The sequence below is a fragment of the Cydia pomonella genome, chromosome 2 (assembly GCF_033807575.1).
Source record: "Cydia pomonella isolate Wapato2018A chromosome 2, ilCydPomo1, whole genome shotgun sequence".
In the NCBI taxonomy this organism is placed as follows: Eukaryota; Metazoa; Arthropoda; class Insecta; order Lepidoptera; family Tortricidae; genus Cydia; species Cydia pomonella.
The window spans coordinates 33,924,523-33,941,068 of record NC_084704.1 but is presented as its reverse complement, the minus strand read 5'-3'; the positions used below and the strand labels follow the sequence as shown (position 1 = coordinate 33,941,068).

Genomic DNA, 16,546 nt, shown 5'->3' with positions numbered 1-16,546 from the left:
CACCGTAGAATGAACTGTCGCCTGCGGTATTTCCGGGCCGATTCGACCTTCAACACTTCATGAAAATAAATAGATGAATTTTATAGGGCATTATTACACAAATTGAGGAAGTCCCACAGTAAGCAATAAGGCCTTTGTTGTGGGTACGTAGAGAAAGTTACATATAATACCTATATAATATTTTTAAATACTTAATTAAATACATAGAAAACACCTATTACTCAGGAACAAATATCCGTGCTCATCGTCATCACACAAATAAATACCCTTACTGGGATTTGAACCCGGGACCATCGTACAAAAAGCGGCCAAGTGCGAGTCGGACTCGCCCATGAAGCGTTCCGTACCATTTATGACGTATTAAAAAAACTACTTACTAGATCTCGTTCAAACCAATTTTCGGTGGAAGTTTGCATGGTAATGTATATCATATATTTTTTTAGATTTTTCACTCTATTAATTTAGAATTTACAGGGGGGGGGACACACATTTTTCCACTTTGGAAGTGTCTCTCGCGCAAACTATTCAGTTTAGAAAAAAATGATATTAGAAACCTAAATATCATTTTTGAAGACCTATCCATAGATACCCCACACCCCACACGTATGGGTTTGAGGAAAAAAGATTTTTTGAGTTTCAGTTCTATGTATGGGGAACCGTCAAAATTTATTGTTTTTTTTTTCTATTTTTGTGTAAAAATCTTAATGCGGTTCATAGAATACATCTACTTACCAAGTTTGAACAGTATAGTTCTTATAGTTTCGGAAAAAAGTGGCTGTGACATAAACGGACAGACAGACTGACATGACGAATCTATAAGGGTTCCGTTTTTTGCCATTTGGCTACGGAACCCTAAAAAGAGCGAAGTGGAAAAGAACGTACTCCCATATTATAGATAAAGATAGTTTATTATTCAAGAAGGCATATTACAATGCGCTTATGAACGTCAAATAAAGCTACGCCGGCTCTAACCCTACACCTCTGACCCGAGAAGATAAAGGCCGCCAACGCACTCGCAACGCCTCTGTTGTTGGCGGTGTCCATGGACGACACTAATTGCTTCCCATCGGGCTATTCGTCTACTCGTTTGCCTCCTATATCTCCTGATATATCATAGTTTTAGTGTTATTATTTTTACTAAATAGTCTAAGTCAGGGGTTCTCAAACTGTGCGCCGCGGCGCCCTGGTGCACCGTAGATAGTAAAGAGGGGCGCTGTGAGGCAATCCTTCTATTATAAATAGATATGTACATGGTGAGAAGGATTGCCTCACGGCGTCTAAAGATTTATGGGCATCTTTTTATATAATAAATATAACAAAACTCTAAATATTTATCCCTTATATAAACATGAGTGTAAAAGAAAACTTGATTGGGAACCCCTGGTAGTAAATAAAATATGACTATTATATTTACTTAGACCAGGGGCTCCCAATCTTTTCTGTCGACCAAGATAAGTTGGCAGCGGTTTAGAAAGCCCCGACAGTGCACATAGTATTTTATACGTCAAACTTCTATGAAATTATGACGTGCACTTACACAGGCTGGATGACGTTTACTGAACACTTGCACAGGCTGGATGACGTTTACTGAACACTTGCACAGGCTGGATGACGTTTACTGAACACTTGCACAGGCTGGATGACGTTTACTGAACACTTGCACAGGCTGGATGACGTTTACTGAACACTTGCACAGGCTGGGCTATCAAAGTTGTTGCGTTGGTCTGACTTTACCATCAGTTGAACCGGAATATTACATTGTGTCTGTTCTGTCTTGTTCCAGGTATTACCCAGTTTCTTGCCTTTGTTCTCCGTCTGCCTAAAACGGATTGTGCCTATGTCGCGTTATGCCTAAACTTCAATCCTTAAGGGCATAAAGACTATCTAGCTTGCTGGCCATTTCGCTGTTTGTCTATATAGTGGACCGCCTGTTTAGAGCTCGTGCCTGATTCTCTAAGTGACATACTCGCGTTTTGCCTAAACTTCAATTTTCATGGGCGGTAGGTCATTTCGTTGTTCTTCTATACAGTGCACTGCCTGTTTCGAGCACATACCTAAGTCAGTCATAATACCGCTGTTGTCCTAATGCGTGTTAGTCGTAATGCGATGTAGCTTAACAGCCATTTAGTCTTAATATCCTTTAGTTCAAAAGCTGTAATGGCATATTGATAATTAGGAACTTGACGTTTTATGTCATGTGCGATTTAGACTTGAGAGCTACATAGGCATAATCCGTTTTAGGCAGACGGAGGCCAAAGGGTTTCTTGTCCGTTCTACTTTTCTGATATACCGTCATGTCAGCCGTGCGAAGCTCGATACACGATTTTGACAGAATTGTTGAATGTTTGTTTGTTTGTTTGTTTGTTTTTTTGTTTTTGCGCGCACAAATAGCTCTGTTTTACTATGTAGAAACTACTTAATTTAATAAGCATGATGTTAAAATATTTTCATTAAGGAAACTGTAAGTCTAGTTTTAAGAAAAGTTCCTGTGCTATATATAACTATAAAAGACTGTTTGTTTCTTAAATAAATAAATAAATAAATAAAAATAAAAAAATAAAAATAGAATTGTGCTTAACTGCACGGTAGCCATAGACAAGAGTGAAGTGAAGTGAACCGGAATCACTGATCTAGCATCACGTCATCACGTGTCACCCTTAAATAAGGGATAATCCCATAATTACTAGTACAAATATGACAATTAGATATCAATGGCTTGTTAAAAATCCGCTTCCGTGAGTGTTGTTCCCATCCAAAATGGCGCATATCGCAGCAGATGTGTTTGCGTGTAAGCTTTTTGACCTTCGCGAGACGATTTAGAGGGATTTGATTACCGCGCTTAGATCTCGCATTATGAAACAACGCAATACGCACACAGTAATCAATTACAAGACAGTACTCAGTTACGCAGTATTCAACTCGACATTTCAATATTTTATTTGTTTTTTTCTCTGCGCCTCCTACCGTATATTCTAATTTTATTGTCTCCCATGCCCAAAGGTTGTCTGGAAGAGATCGCTATTAAGCGATAAGACCACCTGTTGTTACCTCTATTAAATTGTCTTTTTTTGTTTCTGTACATTTATTGTAAACTATGTGAGGTGCAATAAAGGGTAATGTATTGTATTGTATGAAAGAGTTTTTTGCCGTAAGTTCAGAAAAAGGAGTTTTGAAAAATCTCACTGCTCATTTAGTTCGCAATACGGTTACGGTACGGATACGGTAGCGCTGGTGGCCTAGCGGTAAGAGCATGCGACTTGCAATCCGGAGGTCGCGGGTTCAAACCCCGGCTCGTACCAATGAGTTTTTCGGAACTTACGTACGAAATATCATTTGATATTTACCCGTCGCTTTTCGGTGAAGGAAAACATCGTGAGGAAACCGGACTAATCCCAACAAGGCCTAGTTTACCCTCCAGGTTGGAAGGTCAGATGGCAGTCGCTTTCGTAAAAACTAGTGCCTACGTCAAATCTTGGGATTAGTTGTCAAGCGGACCCCAGGCTCCCATTAGCCGTGGCAAAATGCCGGGACAACGCGAGGAAGACGAGACGTAGGCGGTTGCAAAAAAATTAATTAGCAATCTTGAGGACTTTCTCTAGTACTTCATCGATTCGAATCCTGATTTTTTGAGTTCTGCTCGATAGAAAAAATCTCGGTCTAAAACGTAATTATAAAATTTATAACAATTACGAGTAATGCACAATAGCTAAAAAGTAGATAATTGCTTCTATAAATGCGTAAGTAATTTTATTTTAGATAATCGATTACTTTTTTTGTTTTAAGTTAAAACACGTTAAAATTTAAAAAGTTGATTATATATCAGCGGTTCCGAGCACGCACGCAACGCAAATAAGGCAGTGTCTTACTTGAGCGAATAACTCGCGAACGCGAAGCGAAAAAAATTGTTATCATTTAATAATTTTTCACTATTTACACTATAGTAAAATATACAGCTAATTAAGTGCTAAATATATTTTAAATTTTGGCAACATAATATGATTATCCAAATGGAAGTTATACTAAATAAGTTACATTACAAATCGAAGTTGCTATTACATTACAACTATGACATAACATATGAATATATTACATTGTAGTAAGTACCTCCAGATTTAATATTGTGACGAAGGACCTGCTTCACAGTGTCCAAGTAAAGTATTAGATAGCTAATCCACAAATAAATTAACCGTCAGGTAACACTTCCTACAAAACTTAGCACTTTATCTACCAGTTTAGCTTATTTGAAGATTGTGAAACGCCAACGTAATGCAGGGGGGAAGGGGTCGGCCTAATCTTATATTTTCTTAAATAGGGTGGGAGGGGGTCAAAAATTGCCAAAAACGTCTTTCGTAATAAATGAATGGTGTCTTATTCGATTGAGCTGCAACTTCACACACATATGAAGGTTGGGTGTCAATTAAGTATTATGGTACCATCGAGCTGATCTGATGATGGACACTGAAGGTGGCCATAGGAACTCTGTGATAAAACAACGCAACCTAGTTGTGTTTGGGTATGTTAGAATTGTCTCGATGAGTATTAGTTGCTCATTGAAAGAAAAGTACAATTCAGTGATAAAAAAATACTTTGACAAAAACTTATTTACCTTCGATTCTAAATATGAAAAGCCCATGAGACTCGAACATATTAGAAATATTTAAAACAAACAAACTCGGAACAACGACTGCACTGCCTCTACTGGTCGAGCGCGTGACGTCAAATTGATTGACCTTCGATTCTCTGTCAAATTCTTTTTTGTTATACCCCTACAGTGGCAAACAAGCATACGGCCCGCTTGATGGTAAGCAGTGACCGTAGCCTATGGACGCCTGCAACTTCAGAGGTATTACATGCGCGTTGCCGACCCTTTAAAAACCTGTACACTCCTTGACTTGAGTCACTTGACAAATTGTCTTCTGTTCAAAATGCTCCATCTAATGTGCTAGCGATCTGTTCTCGGCCTAAATTAGTCTAATGGTTTTAGCGTGACACAGTGCCTTAGCTATTGTTCATATGATACCGACCCATACAAAAACTTATGAACGGGAATGCGATGTACCTATATAAAGGAGGACCATGGTCTGATAGGCACAGTGCAGTTCCAATATGATGGTAAGTTAGAGTGTTAAATAGTTTGTTTTATTTTATTATATTATATTGTATCTCCTTCCTGTTTTATTATATACATTGTATCTCCATCTTGTACATTGTTGGTACATCATGTACCGTAGGCATGTACAGGCAGGGGGTAGCTCTAAAATTTCGTTTTGATTGGTTAAGTTTTGGCGGAAGAAAATTTCGAAAACGAAACCTCGATTTCTGAGATTTTTAGCCTAAGCCGCAGTTGTCCTTATCGTACTAATTTCACGACCCGCCCGCGTCAGCGCATCGGAGATATTTACTTAAAATTCTCAAATCTAAAAAGGGTGCTCATCTAGTATTTCCCCTTATATGAAGTTATACCTACAATTTAGTTTTATCCGATATCCGATATCGGTTCGGTCAATGTGAAAACGCTCTTAGCATGAAAACTTATTAACTTAGTTTTCCAAAGTCCCATTTATAATCTCTGCATAAATATCTGCCACCAACAAGAAAGGCAAGTGCCTTCCTTGTTGCATAAATTTTCTCATTTTTTCCTTCATTTAAACAAGCCACCCTTTACTCATTAACAAAGAACTTAAAAGAGGATAGGCCATGGCCGCTTCTCCATACAAATGTAGTCCCCATTTTCCTCTCTGGACATTGACATTATGGAAAATATTCTTACATATTTTGATGTATATTAACAATAGTTATGTCCCTGTTTGACTTTATTCATTTTGAGGTTCCGTACCCAAATGGTACCCTGTTACTAAGACTCCGCTGTACGTCCGTCTGTCACAAGGTTGTATCTCATGAACCGTAATAACTAGTTAAATTTTTCACAGATGATGTATTTCTGTTGCTGCAACAACAATACTAAAAAGTACGGAACCCTCGGTGGGCGGATCCGACTCGCACTTGTCCGGTTTTTTTAATTTGTGTAAAAATGAAGAGCGAAAAACAGAAACAGAACCGACCAAGTGCGAGTCGGACTCGCGCACCGAGGGTTCCGTACAAACCTGTAGGTAGGTATATAAGTAAAAGTTCACCCATCACGACAATCGAGTCATATCAATTATTAAAAATATTTTTATTATATATGATTTAACTAAAAATTTATGATTTTCGCAATGTTTCCTTTATGTGTGCTATAAGCAGTGATCGGCACGACCCGTGTCGCACGGTGTCAATGACCTCAATCATTATGTTAACACGGATATGCCCCGAGATTTTTACCATTAAATAAAATCGTTCGTTTGAGGAAAGGTCCGAGTTCTCCTACGCGTCATATTCAGGACACCAACGAACAACAGTTCACTTTGTCCAATCAGCAGCCAATAGGAAGTCCAGTTAGTGTAACATAAGAGATTATCGAGTCCGTAAAACAAGCCAAAGTCGTTGAAATAAACACTGAGATAATAAGGAACTTTAACAACACGTGCGAACTTAATGAACCGAGGAACATAAGTAAACATATTTGCCATTAGAAAATAGTTGCAATCCTTATCAGTAAACTAGAAAAGGATGGCATTAACTCTTTATTTAGGCATTTCAATTAGCCGTCTTTTTTGCACCGCACCAGTTTAAACAAACGCAAACAATAGAAAATTCGCAAATGACCTTCGATAAGCCAGGTAGTCGGTCGAAGGGTTTAGTTGCACTTGAAATGGTTACACCGTTTTAACACTTACGTATTTTGTATGAGTGCAAAATTACGTGCCGCTACTTAATATTTCACAAACTGTCAAATTGAAATATTCAACATTCGAAATATATCAATTTTTTATTTAATAATTAATTATACATTTTATAAGCTTATTTAACACTTTATCGTATATTTGCAAATATATATCATACAATAAAATTATTATATTTAACAAAATCACGGAGTTATGTTATAATCTAATCATGTCCATATTATGATTTCTGCTCGCAATCCCGCGGTGCCTCACGGGTCGTGCCGATCACTGGCTATAAGACGTTGCTTCGTACCAAATTTCAAGATTCTGAGTTCACAGGAAGTACCCTGTAGGTTTTTATTCCCTTGCGATTCTCGAAAATTTGCGGAAATTTGTGGCATAAACGGCTGTATCTTTTGATTTCGTTGGCTTACAAGTTTGATTTTTTCACAGCTCCAAGGGACAGTAGACCTGAGTATTTGATATAAATTCCTTGATACCTCTACGCGTTCCTGAGAAAAAGGGTCTTGACAGACAGACAGACGGACGGACGGACAACAAAGTGAGGTCCTATTTAAGGGTTCCGTTTTTTCCTTTCGAGGTACGGAACCCTAAAAAAACATAGGGCAAACATAGCTATAGTTGATAAATACTAACTGTGTCAAAATATTTTTAATAATTTTAATATCCACAGAGGAAAATGAGGGCTACGTTTGTATGGAAAGGCGGTTTTGGGGCGGCCGTGGCCTATCCTCCTGACCTTTCGTTTGTGCTTGTTTAGGATAATAGGAATCCTGTGCATATTTTTCTCCAGTCACCTTTTCCATCTTTTATGAACGATTTATATAGCACGATCTACGTTTGAACTTCAAAATTCAAAAATCTATTCTGCAAGTAGGCTTCAAGGGCCCTTTTACAAGTCAATACAACATTTATAGTAACATCATGTAGTGTCATGAAAATACATAACAATATTTATATATACAACAGGCAATACCTGGGTAAACATTACATTATAATTATCCTAATATAAATAATTACATACTACAATACAACAGAGCTGTAGTCTCTATGGTTAATAATAAATTAAATTTAGAGATGGAAAAGGTCCCCGAGGTCAGAGTATTAATACTAATAAGATTTGGAGGTGTAAAGTAACTCCAAGTGTCAAAATGAAAGTTATACTAAATAATGAACTTTGGTTTGAAACTTTGAACCATAGATGGTAGGATCGTATAGATGTGCTATACCGCGTGCGCCCGTGAGGGACAGAACATACGCAATGCGACAAAATTAAGAACACGTTTTAACATTCCTGACAATATACCAAAAACAACCTACGTAATTTTGTCGGGTTATTTGTTGCCCACCATAAAGCATACTAAAATTTACGATGGGAATTTAAAAAAATGATACTGTGACAAGGAGAAATAATATCGCTTTCTCTGCTACTCCTAGTGAAAGATACATAAGACTATTCCGTTCTGTCAGTTCCCCCCACCATTCATGCCCAATCCATACTAAATTCTAGATGAGGGTTTGAACCCACGTATTATAGTACACACTCAAAGTTAAAAGAGGCATGTAGGAACCGGACTATTTATGAGGATTTTATCTAAGAAATTCGTTAATCATTTATCTTGGATTTTGGATCTTGAACCCATTTTAATAAACAATAATAAAAAACATAAATTTCGAGCAATTTTGAATAGATCTATAGAATGTTAGTAGGCAGAGGCGGGGTTAGGCGTGGGCGATGTGGGCCACCGCCTACGGCCTCGCAGTCCGAGGGGCCTCGCGCCTCAAATAAGTACTTATATCTCGGACACACGTAAAAATGTTCGTTATTTCTTACGCCACCAGAGGGCCTCGCTAAATGTACTTTGCCCACATAAAATTTTGGTCTTGCCCCGCCACTGTTAGTAGGTGCCTATAACGAAAACTTATAACTAAAATCACATTATGTTAATTACATTAGTACTATAACCTAAATGAATTAATGCTAATCAACTAGTAGCCCATAAAAAAATACCTTAATATTAACACACATATTATAATAATATATCTTAAAACTAAACACTTCAAATCACATTATAGTTGCGATGCATTACGCAACCCCGCAGTGTCATGGAGTCGGCCTCGGAACCGCCGGAACTTGACACCCTTCGGCCAAAACTCCTCCTTGTTGAAGGTCGCTAGACGTTCAGTCGGAACGCACACCACAAACGAATAAAAATAATAAATTCATAGTTTAAAAAACACTAGAAAAACACGCTTATGATACGATATTCCATCATGGAATGCCAGTGCCTATCTTCCGGCTTCATCATCACCTTGGAACCTAATCGTGGTCAAAGTTCATTACAAGACTTTTCTAACAAATCCAAACACAGCTATGATACGATGTTCCATCATGAAGTTCCAGTTCATATCTTCCAGCTCCATCATCAGATCAGTTCGACAGTACCATATTATTGTATTGTCAGAACTACATACAGCTGCCAATTTTCATGACGCGACGATCCTTGGAAGATGGTTAAATTAGTTATCTTAGATTCCATTACATAGTTACATACAGGTCGACCTAATGTCCCGTCTCTCTACGACGGACAGGAGGTTTAAATAATATTTTACAGTACATATGGTGCTACTTTACCGCACTAGTGCGAAAATTAGTATATTATGTTACTGTGTCGAACATTTAAAGGGCCATATGTACATACTGTAAAACGTTGTACGACACATGTGCGAATAGGTAATTCGCAACTCGTGTCGATTTAAAACACTCCCTTCGGTCGTGTTTTAATTTATCGCCACTCGTTTCGATTTTCCTATTTTTCGCACTTGTATCGTAATGTACTATGATAATGAGCTCCGTACTTCTTTGACTACGTATACGATTATATAGGTATATGATATAAGACGCCTATTCTCTAAACACTTCTCGTTTCTCGTCTACAGCTGAAAGCGTTGGTCATCTTCGTCGCCATTGGTCTGGCCGCCTCCGCGCCATCGCAGCGCGAAAAGAGGTCTCCAGGTAACTGTCATGACCGTAACTTATTATACATAACACAAATTTAAATTAATAACATAATTTAACATAATTCAAATTTGGTTGCAAACGTATCGACTGAATTGACGTAGGCATTAATTTTTTAAGGAAGTGACTCATCATCATCATAATACCTTCCAACCGAAAAGAAAGAAATGCCTTATGATGTTTTCCTTGATAAGCGATTGGTGAATATTGTTAATATAAAAGAATTTCGTATTCAAAGGTTTTCATATGGTACGTGCCGGGGTTCAAACCCGCGTACTTCGGAATATGATATATATGTATATGATGTACCTTTTCTCTGGGCTACCAACGTTTGTTCGTTTACTCCTGAAAATATGAAATGAACAATATTTATTTTCAATATATCATAAAATATATCTCAAAAATAAAATAAAAACACAATTATGGCTGCGATGCATTTTGCAACCCCCCAGTCAGGAAGCTGGCCGCAGAACCGCCGGAACTTGAGACCCTTCGGACAAAAGTCCCCCTTAGTGAAGCTTGCTAGATGTTCAGTCGGAATGCTCACCAGAAAAGAATTAAAATTCACATATATATTTAAAAAAAACAGCCTACTTAAGTCCCAATAATGGGCACAGGCCTCCTCTCATGCGCGAGAGGCTTAGGCTATAGTCCCCACGCTGGCCTAATGTGAGATGGGGTCCACACATACACCATGAATTTCTTCGCATGTATGCTGGTTTCCTCACGATGTTTTCCTTCACCGAAAATCTAGTGGAAAATATCAAATGATACTCCGTACATAAGTTCCGAAAAACTCATTGATACGAGCCAGGATTTGAACCCGTGATCTCCGGATTAAAAAGTCGGACGTCAGATCCATTCGGCCACCAACGCTCACATATCCACCCGAATCACGAAATAAATAAATAATTATAGGACATTATTACACAAATTGACTAAGTCCCACGGTAAGCTCAATAAGGCTTGTGGTGAGGGCACTTAGACAACGATATATATAATATATAAATATTTATAAATACATAGAAAACACCCATGACTCAGGAACAAATATCCATGCTCATCACACGAATAAAAGCCCTTACCAGGTTTTGAACCCGGGACCATCAGCTTCGTAGTCAGGGTCACTACCCACTAGGCCAAACCGGTCGTCAAACGAAATAACTCGTTGAAATATTCTATGGGAGAGTAAATTATTTTTTGTGATTTCGGGGTTGCCCTATAACAAAGTTGCAGTACCTATGACTATGACCTAAATATGAACGGGTTTGACTAAATGGTTTTAGTTAATTTACATACTGTATAATGTTTCCAATTTAACTAGGTGGAAGTGGATGGCAGAGCGGCGGTGGCTACGGCGGCAGCGGTTTTAGCGGCGGTTTCGGCGGCGGGAGCTTTGGCGACGACTTCGGCGGTCTGCCGTCGGTCGGCGTCGCTCGCTCTTCTTTCGGCGGCAGCGGCGGCTGGGGTGGATCCGGTGGTATGTATTTTTATCTTAAAGGTACTATTCGAATTCACACCGCTCCAGCATTACTACTGCATTGTTACCGCAAATGTCCAATTATCCGGGCCGTAAATGTCATTTTTAATAAAAAAAGTAAAATTACCTTTTTAACATTTTCTGGAGCAATGCAGTCAGCAGAATTACTGCAGCAATATTGCAGCGTGACAAAACAACCGATTGCATTACTGCTGCAAATGCCAAAAATCCGAGCATCAACATTGACATTTCCAGCAGTGATATTACAGTCGACAGTAGATATTGTCGCGTTGCAATACCGTTGCACAAATGCTGCCAACTACATTACTGCCACAAATCTCAAATTTAATAAAAATTTCTCGTTAAAAGGACTTTTTTTACTTTTTAAAAGGATAGGCTACGGCCGCTCCTAAACAGCCTTTTCATACAAACGTAGTTCTCATTTTCCTGTCTGGACATTGTATGTATGTATGTATATACTTTATTGTACATAGAAATAAAAACACGAGAAACACAGTTACAGAGTAAATTAAATACAACAAAGGCGAACTTATCCCTGTATGGGATCTCTTCCAGTATTAACATTGTTAAAAATATTTTGAGACAGCTTGTTCTAATATCAACCACATCTATGCCCCTATGTTTGATTTTTTCGAATCTTTATTTACTATAAAATTTAGGAGCATTTAAAATTTTGTATGAAATTAGTTTTTCGCTCCTAATTTTTGGGAGGATCAACTTTTTAGCGTCACTCGTTGCCATGGTTACGATTAGTTGTCCAGGGGACAAAAGTTCATTGAAATACTGATTTTATGGTACTTAAATGTATCAAACTTGCGTTTTTGTGGTCGTTATAACCAATGTCCATAATGGGCCCCCTCCTAAGCATGTTAATAGAACGGCATACAACGTCTCTTCAAACAAACTGTGCCACTGTTGTCCCTTGGACAACGGGACAGGATAACAAAACAAAAAAAGTTGATTCACCCTTTTACACAAATAAAAAAATCTAACAAGTCAAACAGTAAAATTACCTATTAGGTAGGTAGGTATTAGGGGCGTGGCAGTAATGCTGGTGCAGTCTAAATCCGAACGTCACCTTAATTCTCTACTCCCTTAGGGGATATATCCTAATCCAGCTTTAAAGCTACCTATCTGTATGCTAATAAACAGCAGCCAGTTATATTCAGCCAATTTGTCGTGATTGAGCATTCAAATATATACAAACTCTCAGATTTACTTGCATTTCTGCATATTTCATTTGGGACAGGCAGCTGACGTTGATATATTATGATATTAGTAAAGCTTTTAAATGTGGAAGCTTGTTGCATGACTTTTGCATCGCCTAGTGGGTGTGGGACATATTGCTTATTTGAAATTTTGCAGCCAAGGATCGGAAACCGGTTAAATTTCCAAACCGTTGTCATGTACTTGGCGCAAAACCTTTTAATTTCGGTTTCGCTCGAAAACCCGTTATATTTAAACCAGTTTTATGAGAACAGTTCTTGTCAAATTAACCAGTTTAGAGTAATAAAAACCAGTTTATTCCTATGTCGGTGTCTATATTTACATAACACACCACAGGCCGGCCGGCCGTTTTGTCGCTCGTCGAATAAACTGTTGTTTTAGGTTACAATAAAGTTCTTAAAACGTTCGTTTTCTTATAAAACTTCGGAAGAAAACCGAAATAAACCGGTTTTACCGGTGTTTTATAAACCGATTCCGAGCCTTGTTGGCAGCGGCCAAATAGTATGAAGGTGTCACAAAAGTTTATATGTAGCTTGTATTTTTCTCACCACCAACTTCGCACATAGCCAATAGCTACCTACTATCATAAAATTATAAGTCATTATTATAATATTAATGAATAAGTTTTTGGCAAAAAAATCATTTTGAGTACTAGCTTTTATGGCTGACTGTACTTTTTTCGACAGGCAACTAGTACTAATCGAGACAATTCTAACAACCCTAAGCAGAATTAGTTTGGGTTGTTGGAAGAAAAACTGCAAAAAAAAAAAAAAAGGCAAAAAAGAGCACATTAAATAAAAGCTGATAAAAAGCTTGTACAAATATCTTAAGATGCATTTATTTATTTATCTTATAAGACACACCAACAGTACATAAACAAAGCTAGTAAAGTAACAAGTATAGTGGCCACGTATAATATCTATGCACCAATAACAGGTGTGCAACAACACTCAAACAGTTCGAGGCTTTTTACGCTACATTATTAACTACAACTATTAATAAATTAAGTGATTGAAACATGCATAGGAAAAAACTAACTACTAATAATAGTACTAATATATTACCACAAGCATTTAAGTTTGTTTGACCATTTTGCGCTTAAAATGTTGAATAGAATCACTATTTACATATAGGTCATATGACACGTATCGTCTATTATAAATAACTTACTGTTGGCTGTTTCAGGACTGGGCAGATCCAGCGGCGGCTTTAGCTCTGGTGGCTGGGGCGGGTCTGGTGCTAGCGCGAGGAATGGCTTGAGCTCGGGCGGATGGGGCGGCTCAGGTATATCTAGCTTTGATGAGAAGGGACGACTGAGGGGGACGAAAACTATGATGGCTTCGGTTCAGGTGGTAGGGCGTTAGCGCCCGATATGGAGGCTCTGGTAGATGGGGCGGCTCAGATAGAGGATTAGATATATCTAGCTTATTTGATGAGAAGGGGCGATTGGGTATGCAGAGAATGGAGGCTTCGGTTCCGGCAGCTGGGACATCAGCGCCCCAAGCGGGGGATATGGCTCTGGTGGATGTAGTTGCTCAGATACAGGAGTAATTAGAGCTAGAGTTCTAAAAGCTCATAGCTAAAAATAGTTTTTTAATATTAGATTTTATAGTATTCAAATCTCTTAAGTCATAAGACGTTTCTTTATCGAATTTTTAAACAGACTCGATCGTTATAATACTCGTAATGACTCGGCAACCAATTTTAAATGGTACATTTTAGTGGTACATTTATGACTTTAGGAGTCCCTAAAGAAGACTTTAAGCGTCCAAGGAGATTAAGTACACGAAGCCCGCGCTTCGATTCAAATACTAATCTAAAAATTGAGTGGTGAGGGCTCCAACGAGTCGAGCCTTTGCATTGTCATTGATATTTGCAACTAAACGTCTTTTCAATGCGTGTTATTTAACTTTTAAAATATGACACAAAAACACAAGAAAACAATACAACAATTGAGAACACAACTCTGAACACAAGAAGTGTTCACAACCACGCAAACTCGCGAGGGATAAACTCTTTTAGAAACCGTAACGTGCGAGATAATTAAAATACGAAGATACAAAATTAACGCTTAATGAACCAAAGACAATATCAATAAATTTTCAGGTGCCGCGAGTACCCGAAACAGCGGTGGTTGGGGCGGCATCAGCGGACGCAGCGGCGGCTTCGGTGGCAGCGGAGGTGGGTGGGACTCTAATTCACTCGGGCGGTCTTCGGGATGGAGCTCGGGGCTGGGACGCTCTGGTGGTTCCAGCGGGTGGCAGTCTTCCGGGTGGTAGTTTGGTCAGTTCTCCCGATCGTACGAAATAATGCGACGGGTATTAGTAGCAAGACAGGGTTTGGTACAGTATGATATTTTAAATTTGTCCGAATGTCATTTGGACGGAATAATGAAGGAGGCAGCCAATTTTAATGAAAAAGTGTCCTAAAAAGGTACAGAAAGACGAACACGCTGTCTTTTTCAAGATTGACTTTACTTCAGTTACTTAAACAAATTTACAATATAATTGGTAAAAATCATATTAAGGCTGGCAAATGCACCAGCAACTTTTTTATGATGACGAAATATCTTAAAAAGGGACAGTGAGACGTAGTTATTTTCTAGGCTTGAGCCTGCTTCCTAATACTTAAATTTTTTTTTGCTTCTACTACGTATTCTTCCGAAAGCACTGTTTTGTTACTATCCCGTTGTATATCATTAAAGCTATGGATTGTGTGCTCGCTCGTGCTTATAAGTTAATGTGCAATAAATCAATTATTCAATTGCATTTTGGTTTCAATCAGTTACCTTCCCCACTTTCGAATGCCTTAATTAAACCAGCATTGTGAGACACGAGCAGGTGTTAGTGCGACATGCAAAAGGCGGGATGTTTTACTCGAACTATTGTCCTAGCTTAAGCGTTTCGATTTATAAAACCAGCGAGATGCTAAGTTCGACCTCAGATTGATGGAATGATGCAAATCTGTGTGTCATTTACCTAGAGATGAAAAGTGCCTATTACTTATCTTGAGCTCAATTAAGATTAATATTATAGCATCATGAAAGAAACACGCAACCAAATTGTAGATCTTTCCTGATTAATATTGTTGTTATGATATATTTAAAATCAAAACATATATTCTTTATTATATAAACATATATTCTAGAACATACATCTGCAAGTGATATTAAATTCCGGCGCCGTTAATATACAACATTTTATAGTAAATATCGCCAAGGCTCGGCAACCGGTTAAATTTCCAAACCGTTATCATGTACTTGCTGCAAATATCAAATATCAAACATTTATTCAGCAAATAGGCTACAGGGGCACTTTTACATGTCCATTTTTACAAACAATAAATTAAAAAAAAAAAACAATTACAAATATCGAATCTATGAAATAATAAATACTTTATTAGAGATGTATACTGTCTCTAAATGTCAAATTACACAAAAAAAACTATGATAAAAAAATAAAACCATAAAATACTAAAATTCTTTAGAGATGTATAAGTCTCTAAGTGTCAGAGATAAAATATAAAAATATATATTAAATTATCCTTAGAGATGTAGAGGGTCGCCAAGGCTTGAATTCTTATATAAATAATTAAAAGACAAAAAAATTAAAACAGACAAGAACCGAATGAAGTGTCTCACGTTAATGTCACTCAACCTACCTGCAAAACCTTTTAATTTCGGTTTCGTCTCGTTTCGTTCGTAAAACCGTTTTTTTTTTACCGATTTTAGAACATTTCCATTAAGTGTTTGTCGGATTAACCGGTTTAGAAAAATAAAAACCGGTTTCTACCTATGCTTCGTCGGCCGTCTCGTCGCTCGTCAAAGAAACCCATTTATTTTGGTTATAAGAAAGTTCTTAAAACGTTCGCGTTCTTATGAAAGTTCCGAGTAAAACCAAAATGAACCGGTATTTACCGCTATTTTTAAAATCGGATCTGAGCATTGAATGTCGCTATGCGCCTGCCTAAGGCGTGTCAAACAAAAGAAAGGAATAGAAAAAATCGGTAACCATT

General features: G+C 37.9%; 1 protein-coding gene across 2 annotated transcripts; it reads left to right on the top strand.

Annotated features, from left to right (window-relative positions):
• Window positions 1–2,603: 2,603 nt before the first annotated feature.
• On the top strand, window positions 2,604–15,298 carry LOC133515431 (keratin, type I cytoskeletal 9-like). 2 transcript variants are annotated; one of them, XM_061847974.1, is made up of 5 exons: window positions 2,604–5,112; window positions 9,726–9,801; window positions 11,129–11,284; window positions 13,718–13,816; window positions 14,639–15,298. In XM_061847974.1, the coding sequence occupies exons 1-5, from the start codon at window positions 5,107–5,109 to the stop codon at window positions 14,809–14,811; spliced, it is 510 nt and encodes a 169-aa protein (XP_061703958.1). In that variant the 5' UTR covers window positions 2,604–5,106; the 3' UTR covers window positions 14,812–15,298. The 2 variants fall into 2 exon arrangements, with proteins under 2 accessions (XP_061703958.1, XP_061703957.1); XM_061847973.1 differs by lacking the exons at window positions 13,718–13,816; window positions 14,639–15,298 and having other exon boundaries at window positions 11,129–12,005.
• The last annotated feature ends 1,248 nt before the right edge of the window (window positions 15,299–16,546 follow it).

What these genes read in the sequence shown, in the direction of transcription:
- LOC133515431 (XM_061847973.1), top strand. An exon ending in GCGCGAAAAGAGGTCTCCAG is followed by an intron (nt 9,802 to 11,128) that starts GTAACTGTCATG and finishes CAATTTAACTAG; the next exon opens with GTGGAAGTGGATGGCAGAGC.